The 18,219-nt window shown below is 54.2% G+C and overlaps 1 protein-coding gene across 5 annotated transcripts in view; it reads left to right on the top strand.

Moving 5' to 3' along the window:
- Positions 1–14,960, top strand: part of VAV2 (vav guanine nucleotide exchange factor 2) — a 153,946-nt gene extending 138,986 nt beyond the window's left edge. The window contains exons 13-29 of one of the 5 annotated variants that reach the window (XM_076355383.1): positions 421–506; positions 766–898; positions 1,608–1,622; positions 2,067–2,176; positions 2,780–2,881; positions 2,986–3,074; positions 3,884–3,900; positions 4,268–4,289; positions 5,575–5,702; positions 5,941–6,015; positions 6,653–6,705; positions 7,449–7,565; positions 7,673–7,760; positions 7,855–7,978; positions 9,006–9,092; positions 11,213–11,367; positions 12,054–14,960. In XM_076355383.1, coding sequence (XP_076211498.1) covers positions 421–506; positions 766–898; positions 1,608–1,622; positions 2,067–2,176; positions 2,780–2,881; positions 2,986–3,074; positions 3,884–3,900; positions 4,268–4,289; positions 5,575–5,702; positions 5,941–6,015; positions 6,653–6,705; positions 7,449–7,565; positions 7,673–7,760; positions 7,855–7,978; positions 9,006–9,092; positions 11,213–11,367; positions 12,054–12,101 — 1,449 coding nt within the window. In that variant the 3' untranslated portion in view covers positions 12,102–14,960. Of the gene's footprint in view, positions 1–420; positions 507–765; positions 899–1,607; positions 1,623–2,066; positions 2,177–2,779; positions 2,882–2,985; positions 3,075–3,883; positions 3,901–4,267; positions 4,290–5,574; positions 5,703–5,940; positions 6,016–6,652; positions 6,706–7,448; positions 7,566–7,672; positions 7,761–7,854; positions 7,979–9,005; positions 9,093–11,212; positions 11,368–12,053 lie in introns of those variants that run through there. The other 4 variants (XM_076355385.1, XM_076355386.1, XM_076355388.1 and 1 more) reach the window with 4 other exon arrangements.
- Positions 14,961–18,219: the final 3,259 nt, after the last annotated feature.

Here is an 18,219-nt window from a genome sequence, read left to right as displayed (position 1 = left end):
CCTTGGGTTGGGTGCCAGCCTCTCCAAAATCTCCAGTCTTAGTTCAGGATGGGAATCAAAACTACAATAGCTTCGGTTCTGGTTTTGTAGAAACCTCTGGAAAATAGCTTATTTTGCGGGGGTTTTGCTTTCTGGATCCCAAACCTTGCAAAAATGCTTTGACTCCTGAGCCTTGTCCTGGGATGCTGATGCTCAAGCTCCAGGGATCTCCCGTGGTCCCATTCCTGATGCTGGGGCCGTGCTCGTGCGTGGGCTCCCCTTGGTGAGGGCGATGCTGTTCCCAGGAGCTTCTGCAGCTCGAGGCAGGGCTGGTGGGGATGCCCCCACCACACTGTGCGACCCGGGCAGGTTGGGGTTTCAGTCTCCAAAGCATCGTCCCAGCCCTGGCTGTGGATCTCAGCCCTGCTTTGCTTTCTGCAGCAAGTGAAGCTGGAGGAGTTTGGGAGGCCAAAGATCGATGGTGAGCTGAAGGTCCGCTCCATAGTCAACCACACCAAGCAGGACAGGTGAGTGAGCAACAGTGCTCAGAAGTTTTCCCAAACTAAAGGTGCCTTTGTTTGGCGATTCCCCTTGTGCTCATTTATTCAGGGGTTGCCTAGAGTTGCGCTGGCAGAAATCACCATCAATGTGAAATTATAGCACGGTTAGAGCATTGAGCTGCGCTGGCTGGGCAGCTCTGCAGAGCTTTCCAAATGCTTCCCGTTGAATGGGGACCTTAACGAGGTGCGTGACTGGGTTGCTTGTTTATTTGCTTGCTTTGGGCAGGTATTTATTTTTATTTGATAAAGTGGTGATCGTCTGCAAAAGGAAAGGATACAATTATGAGCTGAAAGAAATTATTGAGCTACTCTTCCACAAGATGACTGACGACCCTATGAACAACAAGGACATTAAGAAGGTAGGTGGACCGGGGATAAGCTCTGCTGGAGAGCATTTTGGAGCTGTTTTGGCCAGTCCATGGGTAGTACGTTCCCATTAGCCTTTTAAAATAGAAACGGAGCTTGCAAAAAGCTGGAAAATAAACGCTCAACTTTCAGGGCAGCCTTACAGAGAGTTGGGAAATGTTTATTAATGTGGGGCTGGGCTTGATCCTTGACCTCCGTCCTTGCAAAACAGCCCTGAAGAAGCTGGGATGATTGGAGTTAGGAGAGAGGAAACTGCTCCCTGCTTTCCGGCCCGTGGGCAGCGAGGGACCGGCAAGGAGCAAACATCAGATGGGGCGGAGAGGAGGGCGGGGAGGGAAGGTCCGTCCGGCTGCTCTCGCTCCCGCGAGTCGTGGGGTGGAGGAGCCTGGAAAGGCAGCATGAGCGTTGCCGACCAGCCTGCCAAAATTAGCACTCGGAGCATGGTTGCCACTGAAGGACCATCGTTTTGCCAGTGGTTTGGGGCTCAGTCTGCAGCCATGAAAGAAACCCCCCCGCAGCTGTCGGTTTAGCAGAGACCCGTTAGCTTAATCCACTTTCGTGCAATGGGAAGAGGTATTGTACAATGGGACAAGGGACATTTGGGTAAGAATAGCCAATTTTACCACTTGGATGCTGAAGAAATGCTGCTAGCTTTGTGTTTTAATGAAATATATTTCCACTTTGCTCTCCTATGCTTTCTAGTCTCATGGAAAAATGGTAAGCAAAGCACACAATTTTCTCTCGTGTTTTTCTGTGCAATGTTGTAATGAGACAGGCAGAGCATATGTGCAGTGGGCAGGTCAGATGTTCCTCCTGGGCTGTCAGTTGCTGTCAGGGAAAGATATAATGCCTGGGGAGGATCCATTGGAGCAGAAAAATCTGGGTTCTCTCATCTGCCACCATAAAATCCTATTTGGCCCTAGTGCACGGTGCCCAGCTGATTCAGGCATCATTAGTTGTGATGTTTTAGAGAAACATGGAGCTCTTATTCCTCCTTCCCTGCTGTTACCTTTGCAAAGGTTCAGCAGTCCTTCAGAAGAAGGGACAGGGGCAGGCACTGAGAGCAGTTACTAAGATGCCTGAATAAAAGCGCGGCGCGTTCTGCTGCTTGGGCGTCGAGAGCACAGCGGTCCGATCAGCTCTCTCGTTTTCTCTTAACAGTGGTCATACGGCTTCTACCTAATTCATCTTCAGGGAAAGCAGGGCTTCCAGTTCTTCTGCAAGACGGAGGAAATGAAGAGGAAGTGGATGGAGCAGTTTGAAATGGCAATGTGAGCACGAGTGGCTGTTCTAGCCCTGGCGTGCAGTCGCCAAGCACGGGGCGACAGTGTCTTGGACCAGCAGGTCACTGGAGACCAGCTCTGATAGCAAAGCCATGGGGAAGCTCGCGTGGACTTGCTGGATGGGTCCCTGTGCGAAGGGAGCTTGGGTCTGGCATGTCGTCGTCTACCCCGAGCATCTGCAGCAAAGCACGCCTGGTGCATCTCTGAAATGACGCCTGCAGTGATTGCCGTGGTGTCAGGCCACGCGTGAAGCACTGAGCTGGGGCTGGAGGAAGGCGTTGCAGGAGAAGGGCTGCTGCTGCAGGGACCTGGTCCTGAGCAGAGCAGGGGTTGGCCCCCGCGCTGGCGGGTCTGGGCTATTGATTGACTTCGGGCAAGGGCCAAATCCATGAATGTTGTCCCAGGGGAAGGTTGATGGGCAAAATCATCTCTGCACAGTCAAGCCCTGAGCCTGCTTTCATACTTGATTTCTTATCTGTCCGTGTGGTTTCCAAATTTTGACTGAAATGCAAACAGCAGCTGCCGTGACAGGTCACGAGTACAGCGTGGCTCATAGGGACAGGTTGATAACCTCCCGGTCCTTTCCCTTAGGTCCAACATAAAGCCAGAGAAAGCCAATGCAAATCACCATAACTTCCAGATGTACACATTTGAAAAGACTACCAACTGCAAAGCCTGCAGGATGTTCCTAAGGTGAGCAACATCCTTCCAGCTTTTCTGCATCTGCATTAAAACACGGAAAGAAAATCTCAAAGCTGAGGCTGAATTAGGACTTTCTGACTTCTTTTTTTGCGCAGAGGAACCTTCTACCAGGGCTATCTTTGCCCCAAATGTGGAGCGGGTGCTCATAAGGAGTGCTTGGAGATCATTCCTCCCTGCAAGATCGGTGAGTTGTTTCACATCATTAGCAGCTTGTGCCAAGGAGGTGAACGCATGTGAATGATCTGAAAGATTCGCTCTAGAAAGCACTAATGTTTGTTAATGCATAACAAAATCTGAGTACGCTCCCACCCACCTCCCAGGGCTGTAATTCACAATGGCTGGTGGTTTAAAAAACCAACCAACCAACCAACCAAAACCCCCCCAAACCAAAGAGCTGAATCCCGTCTATGTCAGAGGATCGCAGCAGCTCTGTGTACTAGGTGGGATAACCCAGCCCTCGTGCTGGGAGGGCATTTAAGAGAGATGATGATTTCTTCATCAGGAGATCTTGGTTAGTGAAAGCAGGAGGGTCTGCGCCAGGAATCATGTTTCTGATGAGAAGGAGAGACCTCGTCTCCGGATCCCAGATGACCCACAGCGCTGCAAAAATCTGTGTCCTTGACCTAAATCGGGCAAAACCGTGCCTCGCCTCGCCTCCCCTCGCCTGGGTCAGAGCCCTGGCACTGCTCGGTGCAGGGGACTGTCACGGGGTGGCTTTGGGGAGGTTTTGGGTGGGGAGCGGAGGGAGGAAGAAACAAAATCGCAGAACTTTGTGCAAGTGAGAAAATGTCCTTGTCGGGCTCCAGTCCCTCCCCGGGTCTTGCCCACCTGGTGCAGAGCGATGACTTGAGTGGCCCCAGCCTCTGCTTTGTGCTTCCTCCATCAAGTTCAAGCACTGATGCCGGTTTATTGATACTCGCAGCGTCAAGAGAAACAGAAAAAGGGGTTTATTGCCTGTTAAATTAACCACTTACTTCAACATTTCTCTTGCAGGTTCTTCAGCAGACCAGGTACGTTGTTTGATGGCCCTTTTCCCGCATCCCCCTCTGCCTTGGGCAGAGCCTGTATCCTTGCCCAGACCAGGTGCCAGCAGCTTGTGGGAAGGACCAGCACCGGCCTCAGGGGGGTCCCAGGAACCTGGGGGGCAGGACTGGAGACTGATGGCCTCTCCTCCAGCCTAAAACTGGCCCGGTCTGGGTGGCACCATGGCCCTTGGGAGGTGCCAGCACCCAGCTGGGGTGAGCACCGGGTGCCAGCTGGTGCCAGGGAGGTTTCAGGAGGGGATTTCTTGTCCCGGTGGCTTCAGGCAGGTGCTCGTGGAGGGAGCCGAGACCACCGACCGTGTCCTCATGGAGACTTTTTCCTCTCTCTTTGCAGGATTCAATGAGTGCCGGACCTGGTAAGGGCATTATTGTATTGCAGAAGGGCAAGTAGAGACGGCGTCTTGATTGTGGCTGCAGGTGTCCCTAACATTGAGCATGTGGGAGGGAGAAGCTCCTTCCGAAACCAGAAAGGAGCATTAGTAGCTGCAGAAGGGTCCTGTGCCACCCTCACAGCAAGCGATGGGGCGCCGAGGTCTCTCCTGTCCCTATTCCCCACAGCAGCAGGTTGGGTCTCCTGCGGGAAGACCCGGCTTCTCCCTGGGCTCAGCCCTCGCCCGCTGCAGCCGCCAGCACCACGCCATTTCTTTGGGTGCGTTCGTGCCCCTGGCCCGCTCTGACGAGCGGGTAAAGCTTCTGCACGCCGCACCGGTAACCGCGGAGAGCCTGGCGAATTTCCTTGTGCCAGATCGTCCTTCAAAGCAGACCAAACACGTCCTGGCAGGGAGGCTTGTTGGTGATGGGGAGCATCTTCCTGCCGGCGCGTGTCCGGCGCGCTGCGGAGATGTGCAGCTCCGGGCGCTGCCTTCTGATGGGGCCATTAGTCATGATGGTTGCTGCAATATTTTTTTATTTTCCTTTGTTTAAAACTAGCCTTTTAACTAGCCTGCCCTGCCCGTGCTCTGGCTCGAAGGAGAAGGAACAATTTGTTTTTGTGCTTTTTCTGTTAAAAGGAAAACCAAGCCTGGCAAAAAGAAACCTGAATCAAATTGGTGGTTAAAAAAAGAAAGCACAGAATGCTCTCGCTGGGCCGGGAGAGGCAGAGGTGGGAAAGCATTTTGAAGATAAACACTGTGATTTTAGTGCAGTTGGGGAAGCTTATTTAATGTGCAGTTGTCAGCAAGACAACTGGACTTTGACTGCGAGCTTCAGGGCTGTTTGGGTCCCAGATACGGCTGAAATTCAATGGAAGCCGAGTGTTCGCTGGTCCCTTTGGCAATCGTGGGTGTCACCACTGAATCCAGCGGGGTTTGGTGCTGGCCAGGCATTGCCTAACGAGAGCCGGTCCTCCACGGCGAGGTTCAACTCCAGGTGCAGGGTTGGAAGTCGGAGCTTTGGCTTGGCTCCGTCCTTCATGGGTTTATTTTTGCTCAGTGAACGCAGCCATCCGTGTAACTGCAGGAGCCAAGCCCATTCTCTGTGGGCACTGTTCCTTTCTGCTCTCATGCTTTCTGCCCCAAAATCCTGCCTGCCGGTGCCATTAGATTTGTGGTTCACAGGATAAGCAACAACAGGCTTCGGGGGGGGTGTTTGCTTCTTGTTAACAGGGTCTTAGGTGATGAAACTGTTTTGCATCTGTTCCAGGTCCTAAAATGGTGGCGGTTCAGAATTACCACGGAAACCCAGCCCCCCCCGGGAAGCCGGTGCTGACGTTTCAAATTGGGGACGTGATCGAGCTGCTGAGGGGGGACCCCGACTCACCATGGTGGGAGGTGAGAACAATTCCCTTCGGGGAAATTCCCGGGAAGTTTTAAACCAGTGACTTCTGCATCGTCCCTTTTATTTGTGGGCTTTCCTGGAGCGCAGGGATGTGCTGGTGCTCCGGAGCTGGGGGGTCTGCGAGGTGGTTTGGAGCCCGGGAGCTGCAGCGGGGACCGTCCCTGTCCCTGCACAGCAAAAACGTTGCTCCCCTGTGCACGTCCCAGGCTGATACCCGGCTTGGCTTTGCAGGGGCGGTTGCTGCAGACGAAGAAGTCGGGTTATTTTCCCAGCTCATCGGTAAAGCCCTGCCCCGTTGATGCGAGGGTAAGTGCCAAGGAGGAGATGGAGCCGGGAGGACCTGCGGGTGCTGCGGGAGCGCCGGGACGGGCGCTGGGGGCTGTCACGGGAGATGCTGCTCTGGCAGTGCCTGTTGCTCTTCTCAGCCTTCTGCTTGAGACCTTGGTCCTTCCACTAAGCCCCTGGACCTTGAATGAGGCCTTTTACTGCGGCCGAATTAGCGAGGAAGTGGATCCATCATCCCATGGTTGCAAATGTCTGGTCAGGTTGGTCTCAGCCCCGTTCCCAAGGTTGGGGTTGGTGTGACCAGGTCCAGCCTCCATTCCTCCTCTGCGGGGCTGACTCGGGAGCAGGGCGCTTGAGATCGGTCACAGTACAGGAAAACTGCACTTTTGGGTTTTTTTTACTACGTTTTGCAACGCTGTCAGCCGCTTCCCAATTTAAAAAAACGCTCAGGTAAATGAAAAGATGCAGCATGCTCATCACAGCTGGGAGGCTGAGAGGGAACTGCTCAGCTACGGCGCTGCCCTCCGCCGCCGAAGCCAATAATTCAGAAACGGCTTGGCAGACGAAAACCCTCCTGTGGAGAGGAGCGTCTCGCACGTGACCTCTATAGCCTGATGAGACGCTGGCTCGTCAGTAATAAGCAATGCTCTCTTTGCAGCCTCCCAACAGCCGGCCGCCCTCGCGGGAGATAGACTACACAGCGTACCCGTGGTGAGTCACCCTGCCTGCCGCTGGACAGTGTGCTGGACCCAGCCTTCCTCTGGCCGTAAAGATATATCGACTTTGCCTTTTAATTGTTGCTTTCTCAGGAGTCCACTCTAATAACGAATTATGAGTGCAGGTTAGCAGCGCTTTGCATCCCACCTCCCCCACGGCCACGGGGCAGCTGCTGCAGCAGCGTTTGGGTTTTGAAACCTGGTGCAGCCCTAACAGCATCAGAGGGGATTTCTTCACTGATGGAGAGGGTCAGAGGCAACAGGAGAGATGCTGGTTTCTCTTCCCATTTTCTGTGCCCAGAAAACTGTTTTGGGAGGAAGGAAGCAATTCCTGCCTTGGTGGGAGAGGTTGCACTTGGCTTCCCTCCTGCTCCTTCCCTCCAGCTCCATCCAGGTTTGCAAATACACGAGTCTAAATTATCCCCACGGCCCAGCTCTCGCTGAAGCCTCGTTCACATGGGGACCAACTCCAAATTAGTGGGATTTTCTAGGTACCCTGGAAACATAAGAGACTTCAAAGGGAAGAGGTTGCACTCTGCATCGCTCATCCTCTGTTCAGTGGCTGAGCAGCTCCTTGTCCCTTCTGCTCATGAAGCTTTGGATGAGACCTGTTTCTCTACTTGCCCAACCTTCATGCCTTTAAAAAAAGAATGTGTCCTTTTGTCTAAAGCGTGCCTATTTGAAAGATATGCATTAATTTTTAGTCAATTAAATTAATTAATTAGCCTCTGGGCTCAGGTTCGCAGGGAACATGGAGCGGCAGCAGACGGACAACCTGCTCAAGTCTCACGTCAGCGGCACCTACCTGATCCGGGAGCGGCCAGCCGAGGCGGAGCGCTTTGCCATCAGTATTAAGTGAGTAATACTTAATTTAGTAATTTAGTATTACTCGCATACAGAGGGCGAAACGGGGCTGGAGCATGCAGCTATGTTTTCGTGAGTGCCTTTGCTACCGTTTGCAGGTTCAACGAGGAGGTGAAGCACATCAAGGTGGTGGAGAAGGACAACTGGATTCACATCACGGAAGCCAAGAAGTTTGAGAGCTTGCTGGTAGGTTTTTGTAGCTCCTTGGAGCGTGTGCGCCGTCCCTGCAAGTCAGGCAGAGGACAGCGGAGACAGCCGGGTGCCCCTCTGTCCTCCGCAGGAGCTGGTCGAATACTACCAGAGCCACTCGCTGAAGGAGAGCTTCAAGCAGCTGGACACAACGCTGAAATACCCCTATAAGTCTCGGGAGCGCTCTACCTCTAGGACCTTCACCCGCTCTCCAGGTAAAACCCAGCTCAGCCGCGCGAGTGGGCACCGTTAAACCCCTGATGGAAAATCTCACCCTTTCAGCAAGGCGCAGGAACACCATCTGGACGAAGGGATTTATAGCTTTGCTGTAGGGCTTGAGGCCCCCTAATTTTGCAAATAGGTCTCCTGCTCGGCTGGTGGCATTTTGAGGACAGGTCTCGCAGGAGGTGGCAGGGGGTCGGGGGGGTCCGGCCAAGCTGGGGCTGCCTGCTGCTGCTCCCCCGAGCTCGTGCGGCTCTGCGGAGCGGGTGCAGCCTCCCAGGGAGAGCTTTTCCTGGGGAAGGCTGGTTTCCCTCCTGCGGTTTTGCACCCCGTGCTCGGGGGTGGTTTGGTCCTGCCGGGAGAGGAGCTGCGGCTGCAGGGGCAGCCCGTCCGCCTGTGGGTAGTGAGCAGAGGTTTGATGCTCTGCTGGCGGGATGTATCGTGTCTTACCTGCCCACGTGAGTTTTTGTGCATGTGTTTTAATGGATCCAGTTCCAGTGTCACTTGTGATGGTTTGAATCCCAGTGGGACTGCTTTAATGGAGATGATGGTAGAAATGGTAAGTCTGTGCCTAAAATTTAAAAAAAAAAAAAAAAGAAAAAAATCAAAACAAATGGAAAGCAAAATGTGCATTAGTGCAAAATGTTCCATTTTGTCTAAAAGCCTGAGTGCAGAAATAACTACTTTGTGTGGAAAAATGTATTTTTAAAAAATTTTTTCCATGGTATATTTTAAAAAGAATACCAAAGGAAGATAGGTTTTAAACGTTGATTAAATATCTTTTCCAATAAAATACAACCCTAGGGTGACTTTTGAGCCCCACACTGGCTGTGGGGCTGTGGATGGACCTGCTGCTGGTTGTCCCAGCTCCGAGCCCCTGCACAAAACCTTCTGTATGCTTTGCCGTGTATTTCTCCATTGGCTTTTAAAGCATTGTGCATTATAAATTTTTTTTTTTTTTTTAATTTCCTTTTTAATGCGTGTTCTGCCTCTTTCTGTTTCTCTCTAACCTCTTTGCAGCCTCCTGCGCTTCCTACAACTTTTCTTTTCTCAGTCCTCAGGGCCTCAACTTTTCTTCTCAGAGCTCCTCCAGTCCCTTCTGGTCAGGTACCAGTGCCTCTCCCGCCGGAGAGACCTGCCACCTTCCCCAGGCTGCAGCATCCCCAGCTTGAAAGCCATCGCCAGCGGGACCTGCGGGGTCCCCGCTGTCCCTCCATCACCCGCAGGCAGTTCAGGGGGTCCCCAGTGCTGCCCTGGGGCGCAGCCTTGAAATAAGTTAATTAACCATGGCTTGGCTGGAAGCAAAACGCACTCCCCCCTCTCCCCAAAATCAAGGCAGGGAGGAGATGGAGTTGTCACTATTTGAGAAAGGGGGCTAAAATTAACGAAAAAGTGAACCTAGCGCATTGGGATCTCATGATGTACTTCAAGCTCGACCTGCTTATCCCGTGTGTTTCACCGAACAAGCATTGACATCACACCGTCTTCCAGACCGTTCCTCCTTGCTGTACAAGGAGAACATCTCAATGTCCGGCAGTTTTTGAGCTCTGGCATCTGAGGCTGCTCGGGAGCCCCTTGCTGAGGAGGCGGGGGGGGAACCTGTGCTGTCAAACGTGTTTTGTGGCTCAGACTCCCTGCAGAGAGTGCAGTGGTGCTCCGGCCTTTGAACCCCAGTGATTAAATGCGTTACAGACTGGTGTCTTCCTCCCTGTTTGGCAGGGATCAGAGCAAAATCGTGCCAGTTCATTTCTTCCCGTTCAAGCTTTTACCTTTCAGTATTTTCTTTAGGCTGGACGGGGAAAATCATCGGCAAAGCCACACGTGCTTTCCTTAGTGCCGTGTTTGGGAAGAACACTTAACTTTTCAAGGTTTTAGAACATAATTCTGGGAATTTGAGATCCTTTAACTGCATAGAAAGTATTGCATGAAAGTAATTTGTGCAGCAATGGGCTCTGAGCAAGCTCCTGATGAAAGAGTTCAAAGCTGCTGTGATTCTCGCTCCGTTCTCCAGCCTGGCTGCCTGGCGAGGACGGACGAGCCCTCCAGTGATTGCACGTTGTGTGTCTGGACCGTCTCCATCGCCATCCTCATCTCCTTCCATCCCGAGAGCTGAAAACCTGGGCAAAGCTTTTCCTCAAACTTAGTTCAACCTTGGTTTGCAAACTTTTAAAATTCAAATTAATCCTCAAAAGTCCTGGGACAAAAAGGGTAGCTTCACTGAAACACGACGTCCCTTCAGAGTGGGGTTTTTTTGCAAACTTCAAAGGAGGTGCATTTTTCTCCTCCGCCCATCCCATCCCTCCCACCGTCGCTCTCCAACCCTCCTTTTTCCCTGCCCAGACACTGGGGCAGGGAAGCTGAGCACTGCCCCTGCCTTTCCCCCCTCACTGCTGCTCCTCCTTGTGCCTCCCCCGACCATCCCCTGCCTGAAGCGATGGAGATCTGCGGTGCTGGGTGCTGGGGCCGTGCTGGTGCTGGCGGAGGCCAGGTCCCAGGATGGCTCACGGGGCCATGCTTCTTATCACAAGGTGTGGTCAGCGTTAGGGTTTGCAGGGTGCTTTTGCGCCTTTTGGTCTGTAATGGGACCAAGTTTCCAAGGTCCCTGGCTGCTCCCTGGCAGGGACAGGAGCAGGGAGGATACCGGGTTAGCAGTTTGTTCCTCCTCATGGCAAAACATACAGGTTTTGCTCAGCATCCCTAGGAGAATCCAATCCCAAAATCTCATTTTTTTGAAGTAGTTTAAATACAAGTTGATTTGTGAAATCTTTCGACAAGGTGGTCCCATCAGGTGCTGGGAGCTGGGCGGCAGCCAAACCTGATACGGATAGTGGAACAGGATTTTTCCATTATTTCGTTGTTAATGCCTGTGTATTCCTATGAAATCTACTCTTTTACTACCGCCTCACAAAAGTACCCCTCACCCCAGCGATCCCCACCAAGCCCCTCCTGGACTCTCCTGGTCAGCAGAGAGGGGCTTCCCAAGCCCATGGAGCTGTTTAAAGCCCAGCAGGAATCCAGTTTAACCCCGACCGCCCCAGTCCGTGCAGGGCTGAGCAATTCGGATGAGGCCAGCCCCGCCATCCGAGCTGCTCCAGGTCGTGGTGTTGCAATGGGAGCCAGCGCCGCGGTGGAAAACCCAGGTTGAACCTCACCAAGCTTTCCCCAGGCTTCGGCTGGTCCCGTGTGGCGGGGCAGCTCTCGACTCCCTCTGCTTTGTCCCCTCGCAGTGTTCACCCCACGGGTCATAGGGACGGCGGTGGCACGATACAACTTCGCGGCACGGGACATGCGGGAGCTCTCGCTGCGAGAGGGCGACGTGGTGAAGATCTACAGCAGGATTGGCGGGGACCAGGGATGGTGGAAGGGGGAAACCAACGGAAGAGTGAGTGTATCCAGATAATGTCCTGTCCCGTTTCTGCAGCGCGCGGTCCTCCCCGCTCTCAACCTGCCCAGCCGGAGCACAGCCTGTTGTCAGGACAGCAAAGGGCAGGGGGACACGTCCCACTCCCTCTTGCTCTTTTTCTGGCTCGTGGATGGGCTGTCATCTCACGAGAGCCACCGCTGTGTTGCCAGTCGGTGCTGTGTGACAGTGACACGCAACGCCCAGTGCATGCAGGCAGGTGGGAGCATGCGGTGGGCAGGCGGGCACGCCAGCTCGGGCGATGTCCGAGTCTGCTCTTCCTTGAACCTGCACGTGGGGGATTTATGCAGGAGTGGCTCTGCAGGTGAAAGGCTCAGCATCCCGGGGAAAAGCAGCAGGCTGATGGCTTGACCTGGTGTCCCACAGAGTTTGTAGCACTGGGGACAGATTCTTCATGCCCCGATCCCTTATATATTGCGGACAACCCATGTGTCCAAGGCAATGTGTAGTTGCTAGCTCCACCTCAGTTAGGGTAACGGCTGCACCGCCTCCCCGTCACCACCGTGCATTGGGATGCAGGTGCACCCAGCACCGTACAAATGGCTCACCGGGAACAGCGTGGGGGGGGGGGGAATAGTCCCGGTGACGGAACAGGAGGTCCCTTCAGCTCCCCATTTCTCCAGCTCACCTCCCCGCTTCCCCGACAGGTTGGCTGGTTTCCCTCGACGTATGTGGAAGAGGAGGGGGTGCAATGACTGCGGAGATGTCTGATGGAAAGTCGTCGAGCGCCCAGAGCGAGCCGCTGCAGACCGTGCACACTTGTCCCGATGCCTGCGGCTCCCCGTGAGACGCGGCTGGATGCCTCCCAGGACTGCCCTCGCAGACTCTTTAGCAATCCGTTCCTCTGTACAGTGTGTGTGTGCGCGCGCGCGTCGGGGCCGCCGGCGGCCTCGCTCCTGTTAGGTGTATAGAAGATTGATGGTCTGTCGGATAACGTTCATGTAGCAGCTGCAGAAGAGTCCCGGGAAAGCCGCTCTCCCCTGCATGGACAGAGCTGAGAGACTCTGTGCGGTGCCCGCCGGAGGATGGGGTCCTCCAAAGCTCTTTTACTGAAGGTGTTTTAAAAGCCACTGTGGTGATGGTGGTGGGAGGGTGAGGCTGAAGACTTGCGCCTGGGCTGGTGCCCAGGTGTGCCAAGGTGAGAAGTTGGGGGTTTCTAAGGGGAGGGTGCGACTCAGCTCCGAGGAGATGATGTGGACCCCCCACCACGCCGCTCGGGTGGGCTCCCTGGGTCAGGATTTCGGCAGTCTCCCTGGCAGCCGTGCGGCAGCGCCCGGCAGCACCGCGCTGCAGCCGGGGCGAGGGAGCAGAGCGGGGACACCCGACCCGGGAGGAGGAAACGGCTGTTGCTCGTCTCTGAAGGATGCCAGCTATTAAACCAGGAGCGCGTTTTGACCATCACACGTAGGCTGGAAGTGGACCTCCAGGTCAGACAGGAGGGGAAAGAGCTGCTTTGGCATCCCAAGCCAGTTTTCTTTACAACCACCTTCAGTCCTACCAGCCTCGCTGCAGGCGGAGGGGGCAGCCCAGGCTGCAGACTGGTCCCACTGGTGAGCAGAAGGTCTCGGCGCGTTGCAGGACTGGAGATGTGCTTCGCCACACAAGGGTTTTGGAGGCCACCGAGGCACCAGGTACATGCAGAGGAGTGGACAGAAGCATGTGTCCATGGGTCTGTCCTGCCATCGCTCCCAGCTTGGTCCTGCTGCGGGCAGACCCCCCCCTCCCCTGAGCCAGGCTGATTTTTCTTGCAGCTGTGACACATCCCACCTCGCTGAGCTCAGGGGGGTGAACCCACCTGAGTAAGGGCTACGGTATCAACTGATTTCTCTCACTAAGTTGTGAAAGCATCTCTTCTTCTCCAGCTGTGTGCACTTTTGGGGGCTGTGAGCATTGCCCCCTCTCTTCCTCCCACAGGCTGTTACTGCTGCTGCTGTCAAGTAAAGGTGCGTCGGTCTTGGCACTGCCGCTGTGTCCTGAGCACCGTCCGTCCGACTCTGTTCTTTCCAAAGTGCAGCCCCTGTGGTTGGTAGCCAGAGCTGCGGGGTGGAAATCTCAGCCATCGTCTTCGGCCAGGCACTGGCTTTGCTCTCCAGCTCCAGAATTTCCTTCCAAAGTGCAAATACGAACAAATACATGGTGGGTGTGTGACGGGGAACAACTTTCCTCTCTGGTATCTGAGCCCCAGGAGATGCCCTCCAGCCTCTCTGAATAAGTGGCATTTGGTGCTTCCATGCCCTGACGTTGTTCCCCTGGGTCTTGTGGTGGTCCCACCATGGGGCACCGTGTCCCCGGTGCAGGCTCTTGGCATCGCAGGTCTGGGAGATGCCAGCATTGGGTGGGTGAGCGGTGCTGATGCCCTCGGTCCCTGGAACAGGGGTACCACGGCTGCATCTGAAGCCTTGCCACAAATGGAGCAGCAATGTCCTGCTCAGGATAATAAATGGAAGAGTTTGGGACTCTCAAGGAAAAGGGAAAGATACTAACTTGGAAATTAAATGTTGTTGCTCAGTGACAAGCTCAGAGCCGCCTTACTTTGCTGCCCGTTCCTCCTGGTGCCCCCGCTCTCGGTGCCGTGGGGGGAGTGGGGTGGGCTCAGCCGGGGTCTGGCCGGGGCAGATGCCCACCGGGGGTCTTGTTCTGCGAGGTGACGGGGATGCGGAGGGGGCTCGGGGCTTTCCCAAGGTACTGTTTGGTGCTAACCTCTCCCAACCAGCCCCTCGGTGCTCAGCTCGGGGTACGCTCAAGGGGGAGCAGCCAGCAGGGAGCTGGCAATGCCCTGCTCCTCCTGTGGAAAGCAAAGGGCCCTGCTCCGATTCCTGTAGCTGTGCTGGAGCTGAGGGTGTATTTAGGGTGGGTGAGACGCACGCGCGCACACACACCCAAGACAAACTCACGATGGCTCATGTTATGCCTCGGATCCTAAAGCCTTACGCGACCCTCCTGTTTAGCATGGCCGATTTTGTAAGGCGGGGAGGGCATCCCCTCTGGAAGAGCACGCACTCTGTCACGGGGACCGTGGCCCCAAAGGGATCCCCGACCTCCGCTGCTGCCTGCGCTCCCCTCCCAGCCCTGCCAAATCCCCCTTCCTCCGGAGAGCTCTCCCTCTTGTGTTTACTGTTGTAAGAAACTTGTTAAAAAGATTGTTTTGTTTGTAAGTAATTATTCAGCCATTTGCCACAATATATATCTGTGAATAAGAAAGGGAAATGTTTTTTTATGATGGTGAGAAAATTGTATATATATTTTAGTTCATCGCAGATCATTCAAAATTGCAATGGGATACGTTGGAAAATAATATGTAAATTCCTTGGGTTTTTCCTTTGCACTGCACTAACTGGGGTAGGGTGGAGGGGGTTTAAAGATAAAACTGTTTGTTTATGGAATAGTTTATAGCTGGGAATTTGGAAATCATTTGGAATAGCTTGTAATGCTGGAATAGAAACTTTAGCTGCTACTTAGAAACCCTTTTGCATGTGGTTTTTCCAGACCTTTTTAAGTTACAATACATCAAAGTAAATTCCACAACGAAAAAATAAAGTGTAATTTTGCTGATAGGTTTTTTTCCCAGCCATGGTTTTTACTGCGGTTCAGGCTCGGGCTCACGTCGGGCTTCTTGTCACTAAAGCCCCCTTGGCTGCGCTGGGGCCGGAGGGGTGGCTTGGCCAGTCCAGGGGAGACACGTGCTGACGGGGACGGATCCTTCCCGATTGCTGCCATGAGCCGTAAGCGTTCGTGCCCCTTCCAAAACTCGGAGTAAATCCTTCCTGCGGTGCCAGACACGGCTCTTTGCAGTGAGGCGCCGCTGAAGCCGACCGCTCGCCTGTCGAGTTCCTTCTCCTTGTTTCTGGAGCAGCTGCTTCTCCTGCAGTTGTCCCACGCTCCTGCCGGGCGGCTTTCCTGGGGCTCCTCTCCCTGCCCGAGCCGAACCGCTGCGGGGTGAGAGAAGGAGCATGATTTTTCACGGCTTTTAGTCACTCCTGGGTATCATATTCCAGAATCCCACTTGGCCCATTGGGGCCAGCATTTTCCAGAGCAATAAAAGAAATTGCACAGTTGCTTATAAAATAGCTGAGGGGTTGCTGGAGGTTTCACCCCAGAGCAGGGACACGATGCCACTGTGAGCTGCTATGTCATTTAATTAATAATATTAATTTTTTTCTGCTCTTGGAGTCCCCAGTGCTTTCTCCTTCTCGCTTCAGCTTTCACAGGGTCAGCTGAAAGGGGCTGTAGCAATGAGCAGAGGCGTTTTACTGGGAGAAGCAGGACATGAGCTGGGCACTAACTTTTGGATGCTGATTTGGAAAGGTGCTGCTCAGCCAGGTATTTAGCCTTGGCCGAGGTGATGACCCCTGCCTGGGATAAACCCTTTCCCCGTTGTTGCTGTTCAGTCTAAGGGAAGCTCTCCAACATGCACCGTGTATGAAATACCAGGTTTTGGTACCTGGGTGCTCTCCTGCCGGCGATGAGCATCGGCCCGGCACCGAGTGGGTCGGGCATCGCCGTCAGACACCCACGGCATGGCTGGGCTGCAAAAATGTAGCACTTAGAGCCTGGAACCGACTGATGGCTGCAAGAGCAGGTAAATGCAAAAATCTGCTTCCGTGCAAGGTCCTGCCTCTGGGGACATCCCTGCCACCCCAGGGGCTGGCTCCTCGGTGGCAGCCGGTGGCACCTGACCCTCGGGGGGTGGTTGGAGCCGGCAGCGTTGCAGCCTCGGCCGGGTGGATACCTCGACAGCTGGTTTTGCTCAGCTCCACGTCTAAACCTCCCACTGGGGTTTGCACTGATGAGGGCTGACGCCTCAGGGATAAATGGGGCATTTATTTGCCATGCCCAGCCACGGCCAGGCGCTGTAACCAGACCAGGAGCAGCCTTCCCAGGGGCATTAACAGGAGGATAAATCTCCAGCCGCGGCCAGCACAGCTGGCTCCAGCCTTGTGCGGATCCTGGCCTGCCCCAGGAGGTGGGACGTGCCAGACGCAGGTTTTCTTTTTATTTATCTATTATTGTTTTTTTCCCCAGCAATAGCAGCTGCTGACAAAATCTCCCATATTAGCTGGGCTTGCCAGGGCGCTGCCTCTGCTCTGAGCAAACACGGCGCGGGGGGCGGTTGCGTTTGCTGGCTGCCCTCTGCAAACAGCAGGTCCCGCTCCGTGCCGCAGAGTGTGACAGTCGCCCCACGATGTCCCTGTGGCTGGGCCTTGAGCACGCCCCGCGGCCCCAGTGGCCTGTGGCTGGCCAGCACGTGGCCACCTCCCTCTGCCACCTCGGCTGGTCCGTGCCACGAGCAGGCGTGTTGGCTGGGCGCAAGCACTCACGCCACCCAGCTCGGTGGACTCCAAAACAAGGGTCCAAACTGCTGTGCAATTGGGATGGGGAAACTGAGGCAGGGGTTTGCCGATATCAGCGCTTAGAAAAGCTCTGCCCAGCAGGACTGTGCAGGATCGAGCCTGCTTTCAGTTTGGGGTCATGTACTGGTAACGCTTTCCCAAGACCGAATTCAGACCAGTGCAGGGGAGAGCGAAGCCAGCTCTACACGTGCACCCGTGCGGAGTGCAGCAGCGGCGGCGAAGGCACTGGCACACACTTGCACAGCCTCATGCACGCAATGAGCAGCTGCAGTTTTGCAGCACGCCTGGCTAGTTCATTCCTGCGTTAGCCATAATGTTTTCTGTGACCTAGAAAACTCCAGCTGGCGCGTGCAAACCGCTATGCTCCTTTATTTTATAATTAATCTAAGAATTATAGGGAAAAGATTGAACTGGCGTAGGATCCCTCTACATTGAGTTGACCATCAATAAAAATAACCACCCTCATTCCTGCTCTGGAGCTGCATCAGGGCCCCGGGGCTTGGAGGGACTGAAGTCACCGCCGCTTTCTCTGCTGTCCATCCTGAGCCTGGTGAACAGCTCAGGCTACTGAATGCATACTTGGGCTTGTATTGTTTTAGGTCTGGTCTAACCCAAAGGTCGTATTTATAATTAGTACATACTGATGAAATGGTTCTGGCCTGTCAAACAGAAACACCCCACTGCAAACAGGAGTTTAGACTTGTTTGCATCTCTGTGGTTATTTTGAGCAATTAGTCCACGGAGAAGTCTGGAGGAATTGGGGCTCTCTCTTTAAAACTTAGAAACTGATTTTATGTTTGGGAGAAGGAGAGAAATGCTGATTGAGACAGGGGCTAATGCTGGAACAAGCGAACCCCTCCGCTTTTATTCAAACCCTTCCCAAACTGGGGGAATTTGGATGCAGACAGGGTACCGCGGTGTGTTCAGCGTGCAAGAGCAGAGGCATGGGATGGTGGGGAGCAGCGGGGGGCACTTCCCAGGGTCACAGTGCTGTTGAATGCTAAAACCCCCCCTTAACACCCTCCCTGGGCTGCTCGGGGCTCCACGGGGCCATGGGCAGGCGACGCTGCCAGGGGGACGCTGCAGGGACCACAATGCTGCTCAGAGCCCGACCCCACCAACCGCCGGCCAAACCCTGGCTCCACCCCGACCCCTGCTTCTCCGAGATATCTGAATCAGGCCCTTCAGAGCCGCCTTTAAAGAACTTGCGTCACCTGCGTATCCTGCCCAAACAGGCCCTAATTTCAGGGGTGAGTCCTGGGCAGGAGGAACAATAAACCTTCAGGTTGGGAGATCTAAATCAAACGTTTACTTTCCTACCCTCTCTAAATTAAATTTTTTGGTGTTCCCACCTTTGCTTTGAGCTCTTGGGTCTGGCTTAGGAAACGTGTAAATTTATTTTAATTCTGCTCTTAAAATGTAACTGCTGGGCACTCTGGCAGGAGGGTCAGATGGTGCTTTT

The sequence above is a fragment of the Aptenodytes patagonicus genome, chromosome 18 (genome assembly GCF_965638725.1).
Source record: "Aptenodytes patagonicus chromosome 18, bAptPat1.pri.cur, whole genome shotgun sequence".
In the NCBI taxonomy this organism is placed as follows: domain Eukaryota; kingdom Metazoa; phylum Chordata; class Aves; order Sphenisciformes; family Spheniscidae; genus Aptenodytes; species Aptenodytes patagonicus.
This window is presented reverse-complemented; position numbering and strand designations above follow the sequence as displayed.